Genomic DNA, 24,440 nt, shown 5'->3' with positions numbered 1-24,440 from the left:
TTAACCCCAATCAACCAGTCTGTATTAACCCCAATCAACCAGTCTGTATTAACCCCAATCACTCAGCCTATATTAACCCCAATGTCTCAGTCTGTATTAACCCCCAATGTCTCAGTCTGTATTAACCCCCAATGTCTCAGTCTGTATTAACACCCAACGTCTCAGTCTGTATTAACCCCAATTCCCCAGTCTGTATTAACTCCAATGCCCCTGTCTGTATTAGCCCTAATTTCTCAGTCAGTATTAACCCCCCAATGTCTGTCTTTATTTACCCCCAATGTCTCAGTCTGTATTAACCCCCAATTTCTCGGTCTGTATTAACCCCCAATGTCCCAGTCTGTCTTAACCCCAATTTCCCAGTCTGTATTAACCTCAATATCTCAGTCTGCACTAAACCCAATTCCCCAGTCTGTATTAACTCCAATGCCCCTGTCTGTATTAGCCCTAATTTCTCAGTCTGTATTAAACCCCCAATGTCTCAGTCTTTATTTACCCACAATGTCTCAGTCTGTATTAACCCCCAATGTCCCAGTCTGTACTAACCCCCAATGTCCCCGTCTGTATTAACCCCAATGTCCCAGTCTGTATTAAGCCCCAATGTCCCAGTCTGTATTAAGCCCAAATGTCCCAGTCTGTATTAAGCCCAAATGTCCCAGTCTGTATTAACCCCAATGTCCCAGTGTGCATTAACCCCAATGTCCCATCTGTATTAACCCCATGCCCCCAGTCTGAATTAACCCCAATGCCCCAGTCTGTTTTAACCCCAATCTCCCACTCTGTATTAACCCCAATCTCCCACTCAGTATTAACCCCAATCTCCCACTCAATATTAACCCCAATCTCCAAGTCAGTATTAACCCCAATCAACCAGTCTGTATTAACCCCAATCAACCAGTCTGTATTAACCCCAATCACTCAGCCTGTATTAACCTCAATGTCCCAGTCTGTATTAACCCCAATGTCTCAGTCTGTATTAACCCCCAATGTCTCAGTCTGTATTAACCCCAATTCCCCAGTCTGTATTAACTCCAATGCCCATGTCTGTATTAGCCCTAATTTCTCAGTCTGTATTAACCCCCCAATGTCTGTCTTTATTTACCCCCAATGTCTCAGTCTGTATTAACCCCCAATTTCTCAGTCTGTATTAACCCCCAATGTCCCAGTCTGTCTTAACCCCAATGTCCCAGTCTGTATTAAGCCCCAATGTCTCAGTCTGTATTAAGCCCCAATGTCCCAGTCTGTATTAACCCCAATGTCCCAGTGTGCATTAACCCCAATGTCCCAAATGTATTAACCCCATACCCCCAGTCTGTTTTAACCCCAATTTCCCAGTCTGTATTAACCCCAATTTCCCAGTTTGTATATAACCTCAATGTCCCAGTCTATATTAACCCCAATGCCTCAGTCTGTTTTAAGCCCAATCTCCCAGTCTGTATTCACCCCAATTTCCCAGTCTGTATTCACCCCAATTTCCCAGTCTATATTAACCCCAATGCCTCAGTCTGTTTTAACCCCAATCTCCCACTCTGTATTAACCCCAATCTCCCACTCTGTATTAACCCCAATCTCCCATTCTGTATTAACCCCAATGCCCCAGTCTGTGTTAACCCCAATCTCCCAGTCTGTATTAACCCCAATCTACCAGTCTGTATTAACCCCAATCACTCAGCCTGTATTAACGCCAATGTCCCAGTCTGTATTAACCCCAATGTCTCAGTCTGTATTAACCCCCAATGTCTCAGTCTGTATTAACCCCTAATGTCTCAGTCTCTATTAACACGCAATGTCTCAGTCTGTATTAGCCCCAATGTCTCAGTCTGTATTAATCCCCGTCTCAGTCTGTATTAACCCCCAAGGCCTCAGTCTGTATTAACCCCCAATGTCTCAGTCCGTATTAACCCCCAATGTCTCAGTCTGTATTAACCCCAATGCCCAATCTGTATTAACCGCAATGGCCAGTCTGCATTAACGCCAATCTCTCAGCCTATATAAACCTCCATGCCTCAGTCTGTGTTAACCCCAATTTCCCAGTCTGTATTAACTCACTATGTCTCAGTCTGCACTAACCCCAAAGTCTCAGTCTGTATTAACCCCAATGTCCCAGTCTGTATGAACCCCTAATGTCTCAGTCTCTATTAACCCCCAATGTCTCAATCTGTATTAGCCCCAATGTCTCAGTCCGTATTAACCCCCAACGTCTCAGTCTGTATTAACCCCCAACGTCTCAGTCTGTATTAACCCCCAACGTCCCAGTCTGTATTAACGCCCAACGTCTCATCTGTATTAACCCCAATGCCCAATCTGCATTAACCCCAATCTCCCAGTCTGCATTAACCCCAATCTCCCAGTCTGTATTAACCCCAATCACTCAGCCTGTACTAACCCCAATGTCCCAGTCTGTATTCACCCCAATGTCCCAGTCTGTATTAAGCCCCATTGCCCCTGTCTGTACTATACCCAATCTCCCATTCTGTATTAACCGCAATGTCCCAGTCTGTATTGACCACAATCTCCTAGTCTGTATTAACCCCAATCTACCAGTCTGTATTTACCCCAATCACTCAGCCTGTATTAACCGCAATGTCCCAGTCTGTAGTAACCCCAATGTCTCAGTCTGTATTAACCCCCAATGTCCCAGTCTGTATTAACACCCAACGTCTCAGTCTGTATTAACCCCAATGTCCCAGTCTGTTTGAACCCCCATTGTCTCAGTCTGTATTAACCCCTATTGTCTCAGCCTGTATTAATCCCCAACGTCTCAGTCGGTATTAACCCCAATGTCCCAGTCTGTATTAACGCCTAATGTCTCAGTCTCTATTAACCCCCAATGTCTCAGTCTGTATTAGCCCCAATGTCTCAGTCCGTATTAACCCCCAACGTCTCAGTCTGTATTAACCCCCAACGTCTCAGTCTGTATTAACCCCCAACGTCTCAGTCTGTATTAACCCCCAACGTCTCAGTCTGCATTAACCCCCAACGTCTCAGTCTGTACTAACCCCAATGCCCAATCTGTATTAACCGCAATGGCCACTCTGCATTAACACAAATCTCTCAGCCTGTACTAACCCCAATGTCCCAGTCTGTATTAACCACAATGTCCCAGTCTGCATTAAGCCCCAATGCCCCTGTCTGTATTATCCCCAATCTCCCACTCTGTATTAACCACGATCTCCCAGTCTGTATTAACCCCAATGTCCCAGTCTGCATTAACCCCAATCTCCCAGTCTGCATTAACCCCAATCTCCCAGTCTGTATTAACCCCAATCACTCAGCCTGTACTAACCCCAATATCCCAGTCTGTATTAACCCCAATGTCCCAGTCTGTATTAACCCCAATGTCCCAGTCTATATTAACCGCAATGCCTCAGTCTGTTTTAACCCCAATCTCCCAGTCTGTATTAACCCCAATTTCCCAGTCTGTATTAACCCCAATCTCCCAGTCTGTATTAACCCCAATTTCCCAGTCTGTATTAACCCCAATGTCCCAGTCTATATTAACCCCAATGCCCCACTCTGTATTAACCCCAATCTCCCACTCTGTATTAACCCCAATCTCCCACTCTGTATTAACCCCAATCTCCCACTCTGTATTAACCCCAATGTCCTAGTCTGTATTAACCCCAATGTCCTAGTCTGTATTAACCCAATGCCCCAGTCTGTATTAACCCCAATCTCCCAATCTGTATTAACCCCAATGCCCCAGTCTGTATTAACCCCAATCTCCCACTCAGTATTAACCACAATCTCCCACTCAGTATTAACCACAATCTCCCAGTCTGTATTAACCCCAATGCCCCAGTCTGTATTAACCCCAATCTACCATTCTGTATTAACCCCAATCACTCAGCCTGTATTAACCCCAATGTCCCAGTCTGTATTAACCCCAATCTCCCAGTCTGTATTAACCCCCAATGTCTCAGTCTGTATTAACCCCCAATGTCTCAGTCTGTATTAACCCCCAATGTCTCAGTCTGTATTAATCCCCAATGTCTCAGTCTGTATGAACCCCCAACGTCTCAGTCTGTATTAACCCCCAACGTCTCAGTCTGTATTAACCCCAATGTCCCAGCCTGCATTAACCCCAATCTCCCAGTCTGCATTAACCCCAATCTCCCAGTCAGTATTAACCACAATCACTCAGCCTGTACTAACCCCAATGTCCCAGTCTGTATTAACCCCAATGTCCCAGTCTGCATTAAGCCCCAATGCCCCTGTCTGTATTATCCCCAATCTCCCACTCTGTATTAACCCCAATCTCGTAGTCTGTATTAACCCCAATGTCCCAGTCTGTATTAACCCCAATGTCCCAGTCTATATTAACCGCAATGCCTCAGTCTGTTTTAACCCCAATCTCCCAGTCTGTATTAACCCCAATTTCCCAGTCTGTATTAACCCCAATGTCCCAGTCTATATTAACCCCAATGCCCCACTCTGTATTAACCCCAATCTCCCACTCTGTATTAACCCCAATCTCCCACTCTGTATTAACCCCAATCTCCCACTCTGTATTAACCCCAATCTCCCACTCTGTATTAACCCCAATCTCCCACTCTGTATTAACCCCAATCTCCCACTCTGTATTAACCACAATCTCCCACTCTGTATTAACCACAATCTCCCACTCTGTATTAACCACAATCTCCCACTCTGTATTAACCACAATCTCCCACTCTGTATTAACCACAATCTCCCACTCTGTATTAACCACAATCTCCCACTCTGTATTAACCACAATCTCCCACTCTGTATTAACCCCAATCTCCTACTGTGTATTAACCCCAATCTCCCACTGTGTATTAACCCCAATGTCCTAGTCTGTATTAATCCCAATGCCCCAGTCTGTATTAACCCCAATCTCCCAATCTGTATTAACCCCAATGCCCCAGTCTGTATTAACCCCAATCTCCCACTCAGTATTAACCCCAATCTCCCAGCCTGTATTAACCCCAATGTCCCAGTCTGTATTAACCCCAATCTCCCAGTCTGTATTAACCCCCAATGTCTCAGTCTTTATTAACCCCAATGTCTCAGTCTGTATGAAACCCCAACGTCTCAGTCTGTATTAACCCCCAACGTCTCAGTCTGTATTAACCCCAATGTCCCAGCCTGCATTAACCCCAATCTCTCAGCCTGCATTAACCCCAATCTCTCAGTCTGCATTAACCCCAATCTCCCAGTCAGTATTAACCCCAATCACTCAGCCTGTCCTATCCCCAATGTCCCAGTCTGTATTAACCCCAATCTCCCAGTCTGTATTAACCCCAATCTCCCAGTCTGTATTAACCCCAATCTCCCAGTCTGTATTAACCCCAATGTCCCAGTCTGTATTAACCCCAATGTCCCAGTCTGCATTAACCTCAATCTTCCAGTCTGCATTAACCCCAATGTCCCAGTCTATATTAACCCCAATGCCTCAGTCTGTTTTAACCCCAATATCCCACTCTGTATTAACCCCAATCTCCCACTCTGTATTAACCCCAATGCTCCAGTCTGTATTAACCCCAATGTCCCAGTCTGTATTAACCCCAATCTACCATTCTGTATTAACCCCTATCACTCAGTCTGTATTAACCCCAATGTCCCAGTCTGTATTAACCCCAATGTCTCAGTCTGTATTAACCCCCAACGTCTCAGTCTGTATTAACCCCCAACCTCTCAGTCTGTATTAACCCCAATGCCCAATCTGTATTAACCGCAATGGCCAGGCTGCATTAACGCCAATCTCTCACCCTATATAAACCTCCATGCCCCAGTCTGTGTTAACCCCAAAGTCTCAGTCTGTATTAACTCCAATGTCCCGAGTCTGTATTAAACCCAATGTCCCAGTCTATACTGGCCTCAATGCCCCAGGAGGTATTAACCCCTAATGTCCCGGTCAGTATTAACCCCAATGCCCCTGTGTGTATTATCCCCAATCTCCCACCCTGTATTAACCCCAATCTACCAGTCTGTATTAACCCCAATCACTCAGCCTGTATTAACCCTAATGTCCCAGTCTGTATTATCCCCAATGTGTCAGTCTGTATTAAGCCCCAATGTCCCAGTCTGTATTAACCCCCAATGTCCCAGTCTGTATTAACACCCAACGTCTCAGTCTCTATTAACTCCAACGTCCCAGTCTCTATTAACTCCAACGTCCCAGTCTGTTTGAACCCCCATTGTCTCAGTCTGTATTAACCCCCATTGTCTCAGTCTGTATTAAACCCCAACGTCTCATTCGGTATTAACCCCAATGTCCCAGTCTGTATTAACCCCCAATGTCTCAGTCCGTATTAACCCCCAACGTCTCAGTCTGTATTAACCCCCAATGTCTCAGTCTGTATTAACCCCCAACATCTCAATCTGTATTAACCCCCAACGTCTCAGTCTGTATTAACCCAGTGCCCAATCTGCATTAACCGCAATGGCCAGTCTGCATTAACGCCAATCTCTCAGCCTATATAAACCTCCATGCCTCAGTCTGTGTTAACCCCAATTTCCCAGTCTGTATTAACTCACTATGTCTCAGTCTGCACTAACCCCAAAGTCTCCGTCTGTATTAACTCCAATGTCCCGGGTCTGTATTAAACCCAATGTCCCAGTCTATACTGGCCCCAATGCCACAGTAGGTATTAACCCATAATGTCCCGGTCAGTATTAACCCCAATGCCCCTGTCTGTATTATCCCCGATCTCCCACTCTGTATTAACCCCGATCTCCCAGTCTGCATTAACCCCGATCTCCCAGTCTGCATTAACCCCGATCTCCCAGTCTGCATTAACCCCGATCTCCCAGTCTGCATTAACCCCGATCTCCCAGTCTGCATTAACCCCGATCTCCCAGTCTGCATTAACCCCGATCTCCCACTCTGCATTAACCCCGATCTCCCACTCTGCATTAACCCCGATCTCCCACTCTGCATTAACCCCGATCTCCCACTCTGCATTAACCCCGATCTCCCACTCTGCATTAACCCCGATCTCCCACTCTGTATTAACCCCAATCTCCCACTCTGTATTAACCCCAATCTCCCACTCTGTATTAACTCCAATCTCCCGCTCTGTATTAACCCCAATCTCCCACTCTGTATTAACCCCAATCTCCCACTCTGTATTAACCCCAATCTCCCACTCTGTATTAACCCCAATCTCCCACTCTGTATTAACCCCAATCTCCCACTCTGTATTAACGCCAATCTCCCGCTCTGTATTAACGCCAATCTCCCGCTCTGTATTAAACCCAATCTCCCGCTCTGTATTAACCCCAATCTCCCGCTCTGTATTAACCCCAATCTCCCGCTCTGTATTAACCCCAATCTCCCGCTCTGTATTAACCCCAATCTCCCGTTCTGTATTAACCCCAATCTCCCGCGCTGTATTAATCCCAATCTCCCGCTCTGTATTAATCCCAATCTCCCGCTCTGTATTAATCCCAATCTCCCGCTCTGTATTAATCCCAATCTCCCGCTCTGTATTAACCCCAATCTACCATTCATTATTAACCCCAATCACACAGCCTGTATTAACCCCAATGTCGCAGTCTGTATTAACCCCAATGTCTCAGTCTGTATTAACCCCCAATGTCTCAGTCTGTATTAACACCCAACGTCTCAGTCTGTATGAACACCCAACGTCTCAGTCTGTATTAACCCCAATGTCCCAGTCTGTATGAACCCCCAACGTCTCAGTCTGTATTAACCCCCAACCTCTCAGTCTGTACTAACCCCCAACCTCTCAGTCTGTATTAACCCCAATGCCCAATCTGTATTAACCGCAATGGCCAGTCTGCATTAACGCCAATCTCTCACCCTATATAAACCTCCATGCCCCAGTCTGTGTTAACCCCAAAGTCTCAGTCTGTATTAACTCCAATGTCCCGGGTCTGTATTAACCCCAATGTCCCAGTCTATACTGGCCCCAATGCCCCAGTAGGTATTAAACCCTAATGTCCCGGTCAGTATTAACCCCAATGCCCCTCTGTGTATTGTCCCCAATTTCCCACTCTGCATTAACCCTAATCTCCCAGTCTGCATTAACCCTAATCTCCCAGTCTGCATTAACCCCAATCTCCCAGTATGCATTAACCCCAATCTCCCAGTCTGCATTAACCCCAATCTCCCAGTCTGTATTAACCCCAATCACTCAGCCTGTACTAACCCCAATGTCCCAGGCTGTATTAACCCCAATGTCCAAGTGTGCATTAAACCCCAAAGTCCCAGTCTGAATTAATCCCAAAGTCCCAGTCTATATTAGGCCCAAGTGTCCCAGTCGGTATTAACCCCCAATGGCCCAGTCGGTTTTAACCCCTAATGTCCCAGTCTGTATGAACCTCAATGTTCCAGTCTGTATTAACCACAATCTCACAGCCTGTATTACCCCCTAACATGTCGGTCCATATTGACCCCCGATGTCAAAGTCTGTATTAACCCCAATCTCCCAGTCTGTATTAACCCCAATGTCCCAGTCTGTATTAACCCCAATGTCCCAGTCTGTATTAAGCCCCAATGTCCCAGTCTGTATTAACCCCAATGTCCCAGTCTGTATTAACCCCAATGCCCCAGTCTGTTTTAACCCCAATGCCCCAGTCTGGATTAACCCCAACCTCCCAGTCTGGATTAACCCCAACCTCCCAGTCTGGATTAACCCCAACCTCCCCGTCTGGATTAAACCCAACCTCCCAGTCTGGATTATCTCCAACATCATCCCAGTCTGGATTAACCCCAACCTCTCAGTCTGGATTAACCCAAATCTCTCAGCCTATATCAACCTCAGTGCCCCAGTCTGTATTAACCCCGATTACCCAGTCTGTATTTATTCCCTATGTCTCAGTCTGCACTAACCCCAATTTCCCAGTCTGTATTAACTCCAATGCCCCTGTCTGTATTAGCCCCAATTTCTCAGTCTGTATTAACCCCCCAATGTCTCAGTCTTTATTTACCCCCAATGTCTCAGTCGGTATTAACCCCCAATGTCTCAGTCGGTATTAACCCCCAATGTCTCAGTCTGTATTAACACCCAATGTCCCAGTCTGTATTAACCCCAATGTCCCAGTCTGTATTAAGCCCAATGTCCCAGTCTGTATTAAGCCCCAATGTCCCAGTCTGTATTAAGCCCCAATGTCCCAGTCTGTATTAACCCCAATGTCCAAGTCTGTATTAACGCCATTCCCCCAGTCTGAATTAACCCCAATGCCCCAGTCTGTTTTAACCTCAATTTCCCTGTCTGTATTAACCCCAATTCCCCAGTCTATATTAACCCCAATTTCCCAGTTTGTATTAACCCCAATGTCCCAGTCTGTATTAACCCTAATGCCCCAGTCTATATTAATCCCAATGCACCAGTCTGTTTTAACCCAAATTTCCCAGTCTGTTTTAACTCCAATGTCCCAGTCTATATTAACCCCAATGCCCCTGTCTGTATTAGCCCCAATTTCTCAGTCTGTATTAGCCCCCTATGTCTCAGTCTGTATTAACCCTCAATGTCCCAGTCTGTATTAACCCCCAATGTCTCAGTCCGTATTAACCCCCAATGTCTTAGTCCATATTAACCCCCAATGTCTCAGTCTGTATTAACCCCCAATGTCTCAGTCTGTATTAACCCCCAATGTCTCAGTCCGTATTAACCCCCAATGTCTCAGTCCGTATTAACCCCCAATGTCTTAGTCCATATTAACCCCCAATATCTCAGTCTGTATTAACTCCCTATGCCTCAGACTGCACTAATCCCAAAGTGTCAGTCTGTATTAACCCCAATGTCCCAGTCTATACAAGCCCCCAATGTCCCAGTAGGTATTAACCCCCAATGTTTCAGTCTGTATTAACTCCCTATGTCTCAGTCTGCACTAATCCCAAAGTGTCAGTCTGTATTAACCCCAATGTCCCAGTCTATACTAGCCCCCAATGTCCCACTAGGTATTAACCCCCAATGTCTCAGTCTGCACTAACCCCAATATCCCAGTCGGTATTAAACCCTAACGTCCCAGGCGGTATTATCCCAATGCCCCAGACTGTATTAAACCCTAACGTCCCAATCTGTATTAAGCTCAATCTCACAGTCTGTATTAACCCCAATGTCCAAGTCGGGATTAACCCCAATGGGACAGTCTGTATTAACCCCAATGTCACAGACTGTATTAACCCCAATTCACCAGTCTGTATTAACTACAATGCCCCTGTCTGTATTAGCCCCAATTTCTCAGTCTGTATTAACCCCCCAATGTCTCAGTCTTTACTGACCCCCAATGTCTCAGTCTGTATTAACCCCCAATGTCTCAGTCCGTATTAACCCCCAATGTCTCAGTCTGTATTAACCCCCAATGTCTCAGTCCGTATTAACCCCCAATGTCTCAGTCCGTATTAACCCCCAATGTCTTAGTCCATATTAACCCCCAATATCTCAGTCTGTATTAACTCCCTATGCCTCAGACTGCACTAATCCCAAAGTGTCAGTCTGTATTAACCCCAATGTCCCAGTCTATACAAGCCCCCAATGTCCCAGTAGGTATTAACCCCCAATGTTTCAGTCTGTATTAACTCCCTATGTCTCAGTCTGCACTAATCCCAAAGTGTCAGTCTGTATTAACCCCAATGTCCCAGTCTATACTAGCCCCCAATGTCCCACTAGGTATTAACCCCCAATGTCTCAGTCTGCACTAACCCCAATGTCCCAGTCGGTATTAAACCCTAACGTCCCAGGCGGTATTATCCCAATGCCCCAGACTGTATTAAACCCTAACGTCCCAATCTGTATTAAGCTCAATCTCACAGTCTGTATTAACCCCAATGTCCAAGTCGGGATTAACCCCAATGGGACAGTCTGTATTAACCCCAATGTCACAGTCTGTATTAACCCCAATTCCCCAGTCTGTATTAACTACAATGCCCCTGTCTGTATTAGCCCCAATTTCTCAGTCTGTATTAACCCCCCAATGTCTCAGTCTTTACTGACCCCCAATGTCTCAGTCTGTGTTAACCCCCAGTGTCCCAGTCGGTATTAACCCCCAATGTCCCAGTCGGTATTAACGCCTAATGCCCCAGTCTGTATGAACCTCAATGTCCAAGTCTGTATTAGCCACAATCTCACAGCCTGTATTACCCCCTAACATGTCGGTCCATATTGACCCCCGATGTCAAAGTCTGTATTAACCCCAATGTCCCAGTGTGCATTAACCCCAATGTCCTGGCCTGTATTAACCCCATGCCCCCAGTCTGAATTAACGCCAATGCCCCAGTCTGTTTTAACCCCAATTTCCCAGTCTGTATTAACCCCAATGTCCCAGTCTATATTAACCCCAATGCCCCAGTCTATTTTAACCCCAATTTCCCAGTCTGTTTTAACCTCAATGTCCCTGTCTGTATTAGCCCCAATTTCTCAGTTTGTATTAACCCCCCAGAGTCTCAGATTTTATTTACCCCCAATGTCTCAGCCTGTATTAATCCCCAATGTCTCAGTCTGTATTAACCCCCAATGTCCCAGTCTGCATTAACCCCAATCTCCCAGTCTGTATTAACCCCAATCACTCAGCCTGTACTAACCCCAATGTCCCAGTCTGTATTAACCCCAATGTCCCAGTCTGCATTAAGCCCCAATGCCCCTGTCTGTATTATCCCGAATCTCCCAATCTGTATTAACCCCGATCTCCCAGTCTGTATTAACCCCAGTGTCCCAGTCTGCATTAAACCCAATGTCCCAGTATGCATTAATCCCAATGTCCCAGTCTGCATTAACCCCAATGTCCCAGTCTGCATTAACGCCAATATCCCAGTCTGCATTAACCCCAATGTCCCTGTCTGCATTAACCCCAATGTCCCAGTCTGCATTAACCCCAATGTCCCAGTCTGCATTAACCCCAATGTCCCAGTCTGTATTAACCCCAATGCTCCAGTTTGAATTAACCTCAATGCCCCAGTCTGAATTAATCTCAATGCCCCAGTCTGTTTTAACCCCAACTTCCCAGTCTGGATTAACCCTAATCTCTCAGTCTGTAATAACCCCAATCTCTCAGTCTGTAATAACCCCAATCTCTCAGTCTGTAATAACCCCAATCTCTCAGTCTGTAATAACCCCAATCTCTCAGTCTGTATTAACCGTAATGTCCCAGTCTGCATTAACCCCAATGTCCCTGTCTATATTAGGTCCCAATGTCCCAGTTGGTAGGAACACACAATGTCCCAGTTGGTATTAACCCCTAATGTCCCAGTCTGTATTAACCCCAATGTCCCAGTCTGTATTAACCCCAATGTACCAGTCTGTATTAACCCCAATGTCCCAGTCTGTATTAACCCCAATGTCCCAGTCTGTATTAACCCCAATGGCCCAGTCTGTATTAACCCCAATGGCCCAGTCTGTATTAACCCCAATGGCCCAGTCGGTATTAACCTCAATCTCACAGCCTGTACTAACCTCAATCTCACAGCCTGTACTAACCTCAATCTCACAGCCTGTACTAACCTCAATCTCACAGCCTGTACTAACCTCAATCTCACAGCCTGTACTAACCTCAATCTCACAGCCTGTACTAACCTCAATCTCACAGCCTGTATTACCCCATAACATGTCAGTCTGCATTAACCCCCATTGTCAATGTCTGCATTAACCCGAATGTCCCAGTCTGCATTAACCTGAATGTCCCAGTCTGCATTAACCCCAATGTCCCAGTCTGCATTAACCCCAATGTCCCAGTCTGCATTAACCCCAATGCCCCAGTCTGCATTAACCCCAATGTCCCAGTCTGCATTAACCCCAATGTCCCAGTCTGCATTAAACCCAATGTCCCAGTCTGCATTAACCCCAATGTCCCAGACTGCATTAACCCCCATGTCCCAGTCTGCATTAACCCCAATGTCCCACTCTGTACTAACCCCAATGTCTCAGTCTGTATTAAATACAATCTCCCAGTCTGTATTAAAGCCAATCTCCCAGTCTGTATTAAACCCAATCTCCCAGTCTGTATTAAACCTAATCTCCCCGTCTGTATTAAACCCAATTTCCCAATCTGTATGAAACCCAACCTCCCAGTCTGTATTAAACTCAATCTCCCTGTCTGTATTAAACACAATCTCCCAGTCTGTATTAACCCCAATGTCCCAGTCTGTATTAACCCCGATTACCCAGTCTGTATTAACCCCGATTACCCAGTCTGTATTAACCCCAATGTCCCAATCTGTATTAACCCCGATTACCCAGTCTGTATTAACTCCCTATGTCTCAGTCTGCACTAACCCCAAAGTCTCAGTCTGTATTAACCCCAATGTTCCAATCAATACGAGCCCCCAATGTCCCAGTAGGTATTAATCCCAAAGTCTCAATCTGCACTAACCCCAATGTCCCAGTCGATATTAGACCCTAACGTCCCAGTCTGTATTAACCCCAATGTCCCAGTCTGTATTAAAACCAATCTCCCAGTCTGTATTAACCCCAATCTCCCAGTCTGTATTAACCCCAATTTCCCAGCCTGTATTAACCCCAATGCCCCAGTCTGTATTGACACCACTTTGTCTGTATTAACTCCAATGCCCCAGTCTGTATTAACCCCAATGTCCCAGTCGGCATTAACTCCAATGTCCCAGTCTGCATCAACCCCAATGTCCCAGTCTGCATCAACCCCAATGTCCCAGTCTGCATCAACCCCAATGTCCCAGTCTATATAAACCCCAATGTCCCAGTCTGTATTAACCTCAATCTCACAGCCTGTATTACCCCCTAACATGTCAATCTGCATTCACCCCCATGGTCAAGGTCTGTATTAACCCAATGTCCCAGCCTGTATTAACCCCAATGCGCCAGTCTGAATTAACCCCAATTTCCCAATCAAGATTAACCCCAACCTCCCAGTCTGGATTAACCCCAACCTCCCAGTCTGGATTAACCCCAACCTCCCAGTCTGGATTAACCCCAACCTCCCAGTCTAGATTAAACCCAACCTCCCAGTCTAGATTAACCCCAACCTCCCAGTCTGGATTAACCCCAACCTCCCAGTCTGGATTAACCCCAGTGTCCCAGTCTGTATTAACCCCGATTACCCAGTCTCTATTAACTCCCTATGTCTCAGTCTGCACTAACTCCAAATCTCAGTCTGTATTAACCCCAATGTTCCAATCAATACGAGCCCCCAATGTCCCAGTAGGTATTAATCCCAAAGTCTCAATCTGCACTAACCCCAATGTCCCAGTCGATATTAGACCCTAACGTCCCAGTCTGTATTAACCCCAATGTCCCAGTCTGTATTAACCCCAATCTCCCTGTCTGTATTAACCCCAATCTCCCAGTCTGTATTAACCCCAATTTCCCAGTCTGTATTAACCCCAATCTCACAGCCTGTACTAACCTCAATCTCACAGCCTGTATTACCCCATAACATGTCAGTCGGCATTAACCCCAATGTCCCACTCTGTATTAACCCCAAAGCCCAAGTTGGAATTAACACCAAAGCCCCAGTTGAATAAACCCCAATGCCCCAGTTGAATTAATCCCAATGCGCCAGTCTGAATTAACCCCAATTTCCCAATCAAGATTAACCCTAACCTCCCAGTCTGGATTAACCCCAACCTCCCAGTCTAGATTAAACCCAACCTCCCAGTCTGGATTAACCCCAACCTCCCAGTCTGGATTAACACTAACCTCCCAGACTGGATTAACCCCAGTGTCCCAGTCTGTATTAACCCCAATTACCCAGTCTGTATTAACTCCCTATGTCTCAGTCTGAACTAACCCCAAAGTCTCAGTCTGTATTAACCCCAATGTCCCAATCTATACGAGGCCCCAATGTCCCAGTAGGTATTAACCCCCAATGTTTCAGTCTGCACTAACCCCAATGTCCCAGTCGATATTAGACCCTAACGTCCCAGTCTGTATTAACCCCAATGTCCCAGCCTGTATTAACCCCAATGCCCAGTCCATATTAACCCCAATGTCACAGCCTGCACTAACCTCAATCTCACAGCCTGTATTACCCCATAACATGTCAGTCAGCATTAACCCCCATTGTCAATGTCTGCATTAACCCCAATGTCCCAGTCTGTATTAACACCAAAGCCCAAATTTGAATTAACCCCAATGCCACAGTCTGAATTAACCCCAATGCCCCAGTCTGAATTAACCCCAATTTCCCAATCTAGATTAACCCAACCTCCCAGTCTGGATTAATCCCAACCTCCTAGTCTGGATTAACCCCAACATCCTAGTCTGGATTAACCCCAACCTCCCAGTCTGGATTAACCCCAACCTCCCAGTCTGGATTAACCCCAACCTCCCAGTCTGGATTAACCCCAAACTCCTAGTCTGGATTAACCCCAACCTCCTAGTCTGGATTAACCCCAACCTCCCAGTCTGGATTAACCCCAACCTCCCAGTCTGGATTAACCCCAGTGTCCCAGTCTGTATTAACCCCGATTACCCGGTCTGTATTAACCCCAATTATCCGGTCTGTATTAACCCCAATGTCCCAATCTGTATTAACCCTGATTACCCAGTCTGTATTAACTGCCTATGTCTCAGTCTGCACTAACCCCAAAGTCTCAGTCTGTATTAACCCCAATGTTCAATCTATACGAGGCCCCAATGTCCCAGTAGGTATTAACCCCCAATGTTTCAGTCTGCACTAACCCCAATGTCTCAGTCGATATTAGACCCTAACGTCCCAGTCTGTATTAACCCCAATGTCCCAGTCTGTATTAACCCCAATGCCCAGTCCATATTAACCCCAATGTCACAGCCTGCACTAACCTCAATCTCACCGCCTGTATTACCCCATAACATGTCAGTCAGCATTAACCCCCATTGTCAATGTCTGCATTAACCCCAATGTCCCAGTCTGTATTAACACCAAAGCCCAAATTTGAATTAACCCCAATGCCACAGTCTGAATTAACTCCAATGCCCCAGTCTGAATTAACCCCAATTTCCCAATCTAGATTAACCCAACCTCCCAGTCTGGATTAATCCCAACCTCCTAGTCTGGATTAACCCCAACATCCTAGTCTGGATTAACCCCAACCTCCCAGTCTGGATTAATCCCAACCTCCTAGTCTGGATTAACCCCAACATCCTAGTCTGGATTAACCCCAACCTCCCAGTCTGGATTAATCCCAACCTCCCAGTCTGGATTAACCCCAACCTCCTAGTCTGGATTAACCCCAACCTCCCAGTCTGGATTAACCCCAACCTCCCAGTCTGGATTAACCCCAATGTCCCAATCTGTATTAACCCCGATTACCCAGTCTGTATTAACTGCCTATGTCTCAGTCTGCACTAACCCCAAAGTCTCAGTCTGTATTAACCCCAATGTCCCAATCTATACGAGCCCCAAATGTCCCAGTCGGTATTAACCCCCAATGTCTCAGTCTGCACTAACCCCAATGTCCCAGTCGATATTAGACCCTAACGTCCCAGTCTGTATTAACCCCAATGTCCCAGTCGGTATTCACCCCCAATGTCCCAGTCTATATTAACTCCAATGCCCCAGCCTGTATTAACCCTAATCTCCCAGTCTGTATTAACCCCGATTACCCAGTCTGTATTAACTCCCTATGTCTCAGTCTGCACTAACCCCAAAGTCTCAGTCTGTATTAACCCCAATGTCCCAATCTATACGAGCCCCAAATGTCCCAGTAGGTATTAACCCCCAATGTCTCAGTCTGCACTAATCCCAATGTCCCAGTCGATATTAGACCCTAACGTCCCAGTCTGTATTAACCCCAATGTCCCAGTCGGTATTCACCCCTAATGCCCCAGTCTATATTAACTCCAATGCCCCAGCCTGTATTAACCCTAATCTCCCAGTCTCTATTAACCCCGATTACCCAGTCTGTATTAACTCCCTATGTCTCAGTCTGCACTAACCCCAAAGTCTCAGTCTGTATTAACCCCAATGTCCCAATCTATACGAGCCCCAAATGTCCCAGTAGGTATTAACCCCCAATGTCTCAGTCTGCACTAATCCCAATGTCCCAGTCGATATTAGACCCTAACGTCCCAGTCTGTATTAACCCCAATGTCCCAGTCGGTATTCACCCCTAATGCCCCAGTCTATATTAACTCCAATGCCCCAGCCTGTATTAACCCTAATCTCCCAGTCTCTATTAACCCCAATTTCCCAGTCTGTATTAACCCCAATGTCCCAGTCTGTATTAACCCCAATGTCCCAGTCTGTATTAACCCCAAAGCCCAAGTTTGAATTAACCCCAAAGCCCCAGTCTGAATTAACCCCAAAGCTCCAGTCTGAATTAACCCCAAAGCCCCAGTCTGAATTAACCCTAATTTACCAATCTAGATTAATCCCAACCTCCCAGTCTGGATTAACCCCAACCTCCCAGTCTGGATTAACGCCAACCTCCCAGTCTGGATTAACCCCAACCTCCCAGTCTGGATTAACCCCAACCTCCCAGTCTGGATTAACCCCAACCTCCCAGTCTGGATTAACCCCAACCTTCCAGTCTGGATTAAACCCAACCTCCCAGTCTGGATTAAACCCAACCTCCCAGTCTGGATTAACCCTAACCTCCCAGACTGGATTAACCCCAGTGTCCCAGTCTGTAACAACCCCGATTACCCAGTCTGTATTAACTCCCTATGTCTCAGTCTGCACTAACCCCAAAGTCTCAGTCTGTATTAACCCCAATCTCCCAATCTATACGAGCCCCCAATGTCCCAGTAGGTATTAACCCCCAATGTCTCAGTCTGCACTAACTCCAATGTGCCAGTCGATATTAGACCCTAACGTCCCAGTCTGTATTAACCCCAATGTCCCAGTCGGTATTCACCACGATTACCCAGTCTGTATTAACTCCCTATGTCTCAGTCTGCACTAACCCCAAAGTCTCAGTCTGTATTAACCCCAATGTCCCAGTCTGTATTAACCCCGATTACCCAGTCTGTATTAACTCCCTATGTCTCAGTCTGCACTAACCCCAAAGTCTCAGTCTGTATTAACCCCAATGTCCCAATTTATACGAGCCCCCAATGTCCCAGTAGGTATTAACCCCCAATGTCTCAATCTGCACTAACCCCAATGTCCCAGTCGATATTAGACCCCAATGTCTCAGTCTGTATTAACCCCAACGTCCCAGTCTGTATTAACCCCAACCTCCCAGTCTGTATTAACCCCAATCACTCAGCCTGTACTAACTCCAATCTCCCAGTCTGTATTAACACCAGTGTCCCACTCAGTATTAACCCCAATGTCCCAGTGTGTATTAACCCCAATGTCCCAATTTATACGAGCCCCCAATGTCCTAGTAGGTATTAAACCCCAATGTCTCAGTCTGCATTAACCCCAATGTCCCAGTCGATATTAGACCCTAACTTCCCAGTCTGTATTAACCCCTAACTTCCCAGTCTGTATTAACCCCAATCTCCCAGCCTGTACTAACCCCAATGTCCCAGTCTGTATTAACCACAATGTCCCGGTCTGTATTAACCCCAATGTCCCGGTCTGTATTAACCCCAATGTCCCAGTCTGTATTAACCCTGATTACCCAGTCTGTATTAACCCCAATGTCCCAGACTGTATTAACCCCAACCTCCCAGTCTGTATTAATCCCAATGTCCAAGTCTTTATTAACCCCAAACACTCAGTCTGGATTAACCCCAAACACTCAGTCTGGATTAACCCCAAACACTCAGTCTGGATTAACCCCAAACACTCAGTCTGGATTAACCCCAAGCACTCAGTCTGGATTAACCCCAAACACCAAGTCTGGATTAACCCCAAACACTCAGTCTGTATTAACCCCAAACACCCAGTCTGTATTAACCCCAAACAGTCAGCCTGTATTAACCCCAACCTCCCACTCTGCATTAACCCCAATCTCTCAGTTTGTATTAACCCCAATCTCTCAGTCTGTATTAACCCCATTCTCTCAGTCTGTATTAACCCCAATCTCCCAGTCTGTATTAACCCCAATCTCCCAGTCTGTATTAACCCCAATCTCTCAGTCTGTATTAACCCCAAACTCCCAGTCTGTATTAACCCCAACCTCCCAGTCTGTATTAACCCCAATGTCCCAGTCCGTACTAATCTCGATCCTCAGCTCCATCCTTATCTATGGAGGCTGTACTCACGTTCTCTGTACGGGTTTCCTCCTCTTCCTGCCCGGGTACATGTTGATGTGGACCGGCCTCCCGGAGCCTCCCTTACTCCCGGAGCCGCATCAATGCAGCTGGAACACGGACTGAGTCCGCTTCCCCTCCCCGGGGCTGCAATACCGGAGCAAGCGCTCCGGCTCCGCAATCGCGACCCTGCAGCGCGGGATCGAGGATCGTGCACACGCCTCTTTTAGCGCGGGAGCGCGCCTGGTCCAGCGCGTCGACACTGGGAGCGCGCTTTACACTTTATCTCTCCCTCTCTCCATCCCTTTCTCTCTCTCTGTATCCCCCGTGTCTCTGTCTCCCTATCCCACCCTCTCTATCTCTCCCTGTATCTCCCCCTCTCTCCCTGTATCTCTCTCTCTCTCTATCTCTCCCTGTATCTCCCCCTCTCTCCCTATATCTCTCTCTCTATCTCTCTCCCCGTAGCTCTTTATCCTCCTGTATCACTCTCTCCCTCTATTTCTCTCTCTCTCTCCCTGTATCTCTCTCTCTATCTCTCCCTGTATACCTCTCTCTGTCTATCCCCATGCACATATCTAACTCTCTTTCTCTCCATTATCTCTTCCTCTCCCTCTCACTATCCCTCTATATCTCTCCCTCCCTCTCTCTCATTTCTTCTGTATCTCTCCCTCTCTCTCTATCTCCCTGTATCTCACTCTCTCACTCAATCCCTTTGTATCTCACTCTCTCCAAACCCCTGTACCCCTGTATCTCTCCCTCTCTTTATTCCCCTGTATCTCTCTTTCCCTCTATCCCCCTTTAACTCTCTGTCTCTTTATCCACCTGTATCGCTCTCTCTCTTTCTATCCCCTGTCTCACTCTCTCTCCCTATATGCCCCTGTATCTCTCTCTGTCCCTCTGTATCACCTTCTCTATAAGCTGTTCTATAAGCTTCTCTATAAACTGCTCTATAAGCTGCTTATAAGCTTCTCTATAAGCTTCTCTATAAGCTGCTCTATAAGCTCTCTATAAACTACGCTATAAGCTTTTCTATAAGCTGCCCTATAAGCTTTTCTGTAAGTTTCTCTATAAGCTGCTGTATAAGCTTCTCTATAAGCTGCTCTATAAGTTGCTCTATAGGCTGCCTATAAACTACTCTATAAGCTGCTGTATAAGCATCTCTATAAACTGCTCTATAAGCTGCTTATAAACTTATCTATAAGCTGTTCTATAAGCTCCTCCATAAGCTGCTGTATAAGCTGCCTATAAACTGCTCTATGAGCTTCTCTATAAGCTTCTCTATAAACTGTTCTATAAGCTGCTCTATAAGCTGCCTATAAACTGCTCTATAAGCTGCCTATAAACTGCTCTATTAACTGCACTATAAGCTGCTCCATAAGCTGGTTCTAAATTCCTCTATAAGCTGCTCCAAAAGCTTCTCTATAAGCTTCTCTATAAGCTGTCTCTATAAGCTGCCTATAAGCTGCTCTATAAGCTCCTCTATAAGCTGCTCTATAAGCTGCCTATAAACTGCTCTATAAGCTTCTCTATAAGCTGTCTCTATAAGCTGCCTATAAGCTGCTCTATAAGCTCCTCTATAAGCTGCTCTATAAGCTGCCTATAAACTGCTCTATAAGCTCCTCTATAAGCTGCTCTATAAGCTGCCTATAAGCTGCTCTATAAGCTCCTCTATAAGCTGCTCTATAAGCTGCCTATAAACTGCTCTATAAGCTCCTCTATAAGCTGCTCTATAAGCTGCCTATAAGCTGCTCTATAAGCTCCTCTATAAGCTGCTCTATAAGCTGCCTATAAACTGCTCTATAAGCTCCTCTATAAGCTGCTCTATAAGCTGCCTATAAACTGCTCTATAAGCTCCTCTATAAGCTGCTCTATAAGCTGCCTATAAACTGCTCTATAAGCTCCTCTATAAGCTGCTCTATAAGCTGCCTATAAACTGCTCTATAAGCTCCTCTATAAGCTGCTCTATAAGCTGCCTATAAACTGCTCTATAAGCTCCTCTATAAGCTGCTCTATAAGCTGCCTATAAACTGCTCTATAAGCTCCTCTATAAGCTGCTCTATAAGCTGCCTATAAACTGCTCTATAAGCTCCTCTATAAGCTGCTCTATAAGCTGCCTATAAACTGCTCTATAAGCTCCTCTATAAGCTGCTCTATAAGCTGCCTATAAACTGCTCTATAAGCTCCTCTATAAGCTGCTCTATAAGCTGCCTATAAACTGCTCTATAAGCTCCTCTATAAGCTGCTCTATAAGCTGCCTATAAACTGCTCTATAAGCTCCTCTATAAGCTGCTCTATAAGCTGCCTATAAACTGCTCTATAAGCTCCTCTATAAGCTGCTCTATAAGCTGCCTATAAACTGCTCTATAAGCTTCTCTATAAGCTGCTCTATGAGATTCTCTATAAGCTTCTCTATAAACTGTTCTATAAGCTGCTCTATAAGCTGCCTATAAACTGCTCTATAAACTGCACTATAAGCTGCTCTATAAGCTTGTTTTAAATTCCTCTATAAGCTGCTCCAAAACCTTCTCTATAAGCTTCTCTATAAGCTGTCTATAAGCTGCTCTATAAGCTCCTCTATAAGCTGCTCTATAAGCAGTTCTATAAGCTGCCTATAAACTGCTCTATAAACTGCTAAGCTGCGGTGTTCTGTAAGGCACTATGTGTAAGTTGCCATGTAGAATGTGACGTGAGTGATGGATTTGTCCTCCCAGAAGGCGCTATGGTCCTCCTGTAAACTCACCTTTTTATTTAAGTCTGACTTCGACAGGATTTTGATATTGTCCACAGCCAAAACTGCTGACACGTTTGATATTTCAAAGTCCGTTGTCACCTAATTCATTGACAATTTGTCAAAGTGATGGGAGGGTTATATTTTTGAAGTTACCTCCATGCCCAGCCAAGCTCCTGCCATCAGACAGTGCACCAACCCCCAGAACTGCCTGTTGTAAAGTCACAGGTCAAAACATAGCATAGCATCAAATAGAGGGTGCAGAATGGAATTGTTTCTCTTCCTCTCTTACGTATCATCTCAGGTTATATTGATCAAGAAAGTGCAAACAGGCTACAACAACAACTTATATTTATATTGCACCTTTAACATGTTGAAACATCTCAGGGTGCTTCACAGAAGCCGTACAAAACAAAATATGACTCCGAGCCACCTAAGGAGATATCAGGTCAGGTGACCAAAGACGTAGGTTTTAAGGAGTGTTTTAAGGGCGGAGAGAGAGGTAGAGAGGTGAAGAGGCGGAGAGATGTAAGGAGGGAATTCCAGAGTTTGGAGACCAGGCAACTGAAAGCTCAGCCACCAACGGTGGAGCCACTAAAATTGGAGAATGTGTGAGAAGCGGGCTGGTGCTCTTTTCTTCAGATAAGGCAAGGCTGAGGGGGTGACCTGATAGAGACCTTTAAAAGTATGAAGTGGGTTGCTACAGTAGACACAGCAAAGATGTGTCAGAGACTAAAGCTAGGAGTCATAATAAGATAATCCCAAATAAATCCAATCAGGAATTCAGGACAAAACTTCTTTACCCAAAGAATGGTGAGAATGTGGAAATCACTACCACAAGAAATGAATAGCATAGTTACATTTAAGGGGGAGCTTGACAAGTATTTATGGGAGAGAGAAATATAGGATATGTTGACAGGGTGAGGTATTATTATTATCGTATCCATGGACAGTCTATACATGGCCCAGACAGAACTGGACACATTTTTGCGCCTTGTTGTTGAACTTGGCAAGATCTACAACAGTGCAGGGTTCCTCTAGCGATAGGCATTGCAGGAGATGTGCATAGTCTGTGGCTCAGTTCCACATTCACAAGTTGTCGGGCTGGTTGTATATCCCCATTTGCTTAGTGACATCTTTGAACAACCTACACTAGTCCTAAGTCTGTTAAGGCACTTCCAGGTTGCCCAGTTGCAATTAGCTCCTGGGGGAAGGGTTTCATCCAGTAGAATTTCCATCACTGGGGGTTGTTCAAGATTGGCGAGCCGGTCTTTCTACAAAGCGATGCGGGCTTCAGATGGGGTTGATTGTAATGGAACAACACTGTTCATGAAGCTCTTCCTTGACTTTAGGCGGCTGGGTGTAGGTGTCTGACCATGTAGGGGGTGCCTCTTATCTGATGTTTGACGGAGTCGTTCTTTCTTGCTGGTTACTGTGAGGTAAAGAGGAGTGGGAGGAGGCTCATGTGGAACATAAGGGGTTGGAGTTTCAAAATAGGGAAGTCTTGTTACAACTGTATAGGGTGTTGGTGAGGCCGCACATGGAGTGCTGAGTACAGTTTTGGTCCCCATATTTAAGAAAGGGCATACTGGCATTGGAGGCAGTTCAAAAGAGATTCACTCAGCTGATTCCAGGGATGAAGCAGATGACTTATCAAGAACAGATAAACAGGTTAGGCCTTTATTCAGTGGAGTTTAGAAGAATGAGGGGTGATCTTATTGAAAAGTACAAGATTCTGAGGGGCTTGACAGGGTAGATGTCGAGAAGATATTTCCACTAGTGGGAGAATCTCGAACTAGGGGCCATAGTTACAGAATAAGGGGACACTCATTTAATACTGAGATGTGAAAGAATTTCTCCTCTCAGAGGGTAGTGAATGTCTGGAATTCTCTACCCCAGAGAGTTGTGGAGGCTAGATCACTGAAAATATTTAAAGAGGAGGTAGATAGATTTGTGAAATATCAGGGAGTTGAGGGCTATGAGAAGCTGGCACAAAACAGGAGTTGAGGCCTGGGGCAGGTCAGCTATGATCTTATTGAATAGCAGGGCAGGCTTGAAGGGCTGAATGGCCTACTCATGCTCCTACACTTATGTTCTTATAAACACCAGCATGGCCCAGTTGGGATGGCTAAGCCTGTTTCTGTGCTGTAAAATTCTATATAATTCTTGGGGGTGTGGTTTAGGGTTTCATGGAATATGGTTTACCCTTGTGGGCTGAGCTGATTGGGCCAGGTGGGTTATTGAGGAGCCTAGAGTTTCCTGCCTGTGCAGATGTGAACCGGAAACCGGGAAAGATCCATCCTAAACCTCAGGCAATTTCCTTCGCCCGCTTTTAACGCTTGTCCTGAAACAAAAAGGGGTATTTACATGCGGTAGTAATGACACAATGATGTCACAGATTCCCTCATTTCTCATGGCGGCCCTATCTAACCTTATTCACAACATCGCCTTGTGCAAAAATGGACACCGGGTAGTAAAGATGAAAGCTGATTTCCAGGGCCCAGTAGCTGTCGTGAAACTATTCGTGTAAAGCATATGTGTCTCGTCTCTCCACTTTGACACCATTATCTCTGGTGTTCCCCCAAAGGTCAATCCTTGGCCCCTCCTATTTCTCAACTACATGCTGCCCCTTGGTGACATCATCCAAAAATGCAGCATTAGTTTTCACATATGCACTGGCAACACCC

The 24,440-nt window shown here is 45.8% G+C and overlaps 1 protein-coding gene across 1 annotated transcript in view; it reads right to left on the bottom strand.

Moving 5' to 3' along the window:
• ahr1b (aryl hydrocarbon receptor 1b) overlaps positions 1-19,156 on the bottom strand; it is a 251,541-nt gene extending 232,385 nt beyond the window's left edge. The window contains exon 1 of the mRNA XM_041200813.1: positions 19,038-19,156. Coding sequence (XP_041056747.1) covers positions 19,038-19,078 — 41 coding nt within the window. The 5' untranslated portion in view covers positions 19,079-19,156. The remainder of the gene's footprint in view (positions 1-19,037) is intronic.
• Positions 19,157-24,440: the final 5,284 nt, after the last annotated feature.

This window comes from Carcharodon carcharias, chromosome 12 (assembly GCF_017639515.1).
Source record: "Carcharodon carcharias isolate sCarCar2 chromosome 12, sCarCar2.pri, whole genome shotgun sequence".
Lineage (NCBI taxonomy): Eukaryota > Metazoa > Chordata > Chondrichthyes > Lamniformes > Lamnidae > Carcharodon > Carcharodon carcharias.
This window is presented reverse-complemented; position numbering and strand designations above follow the sequence as displayed.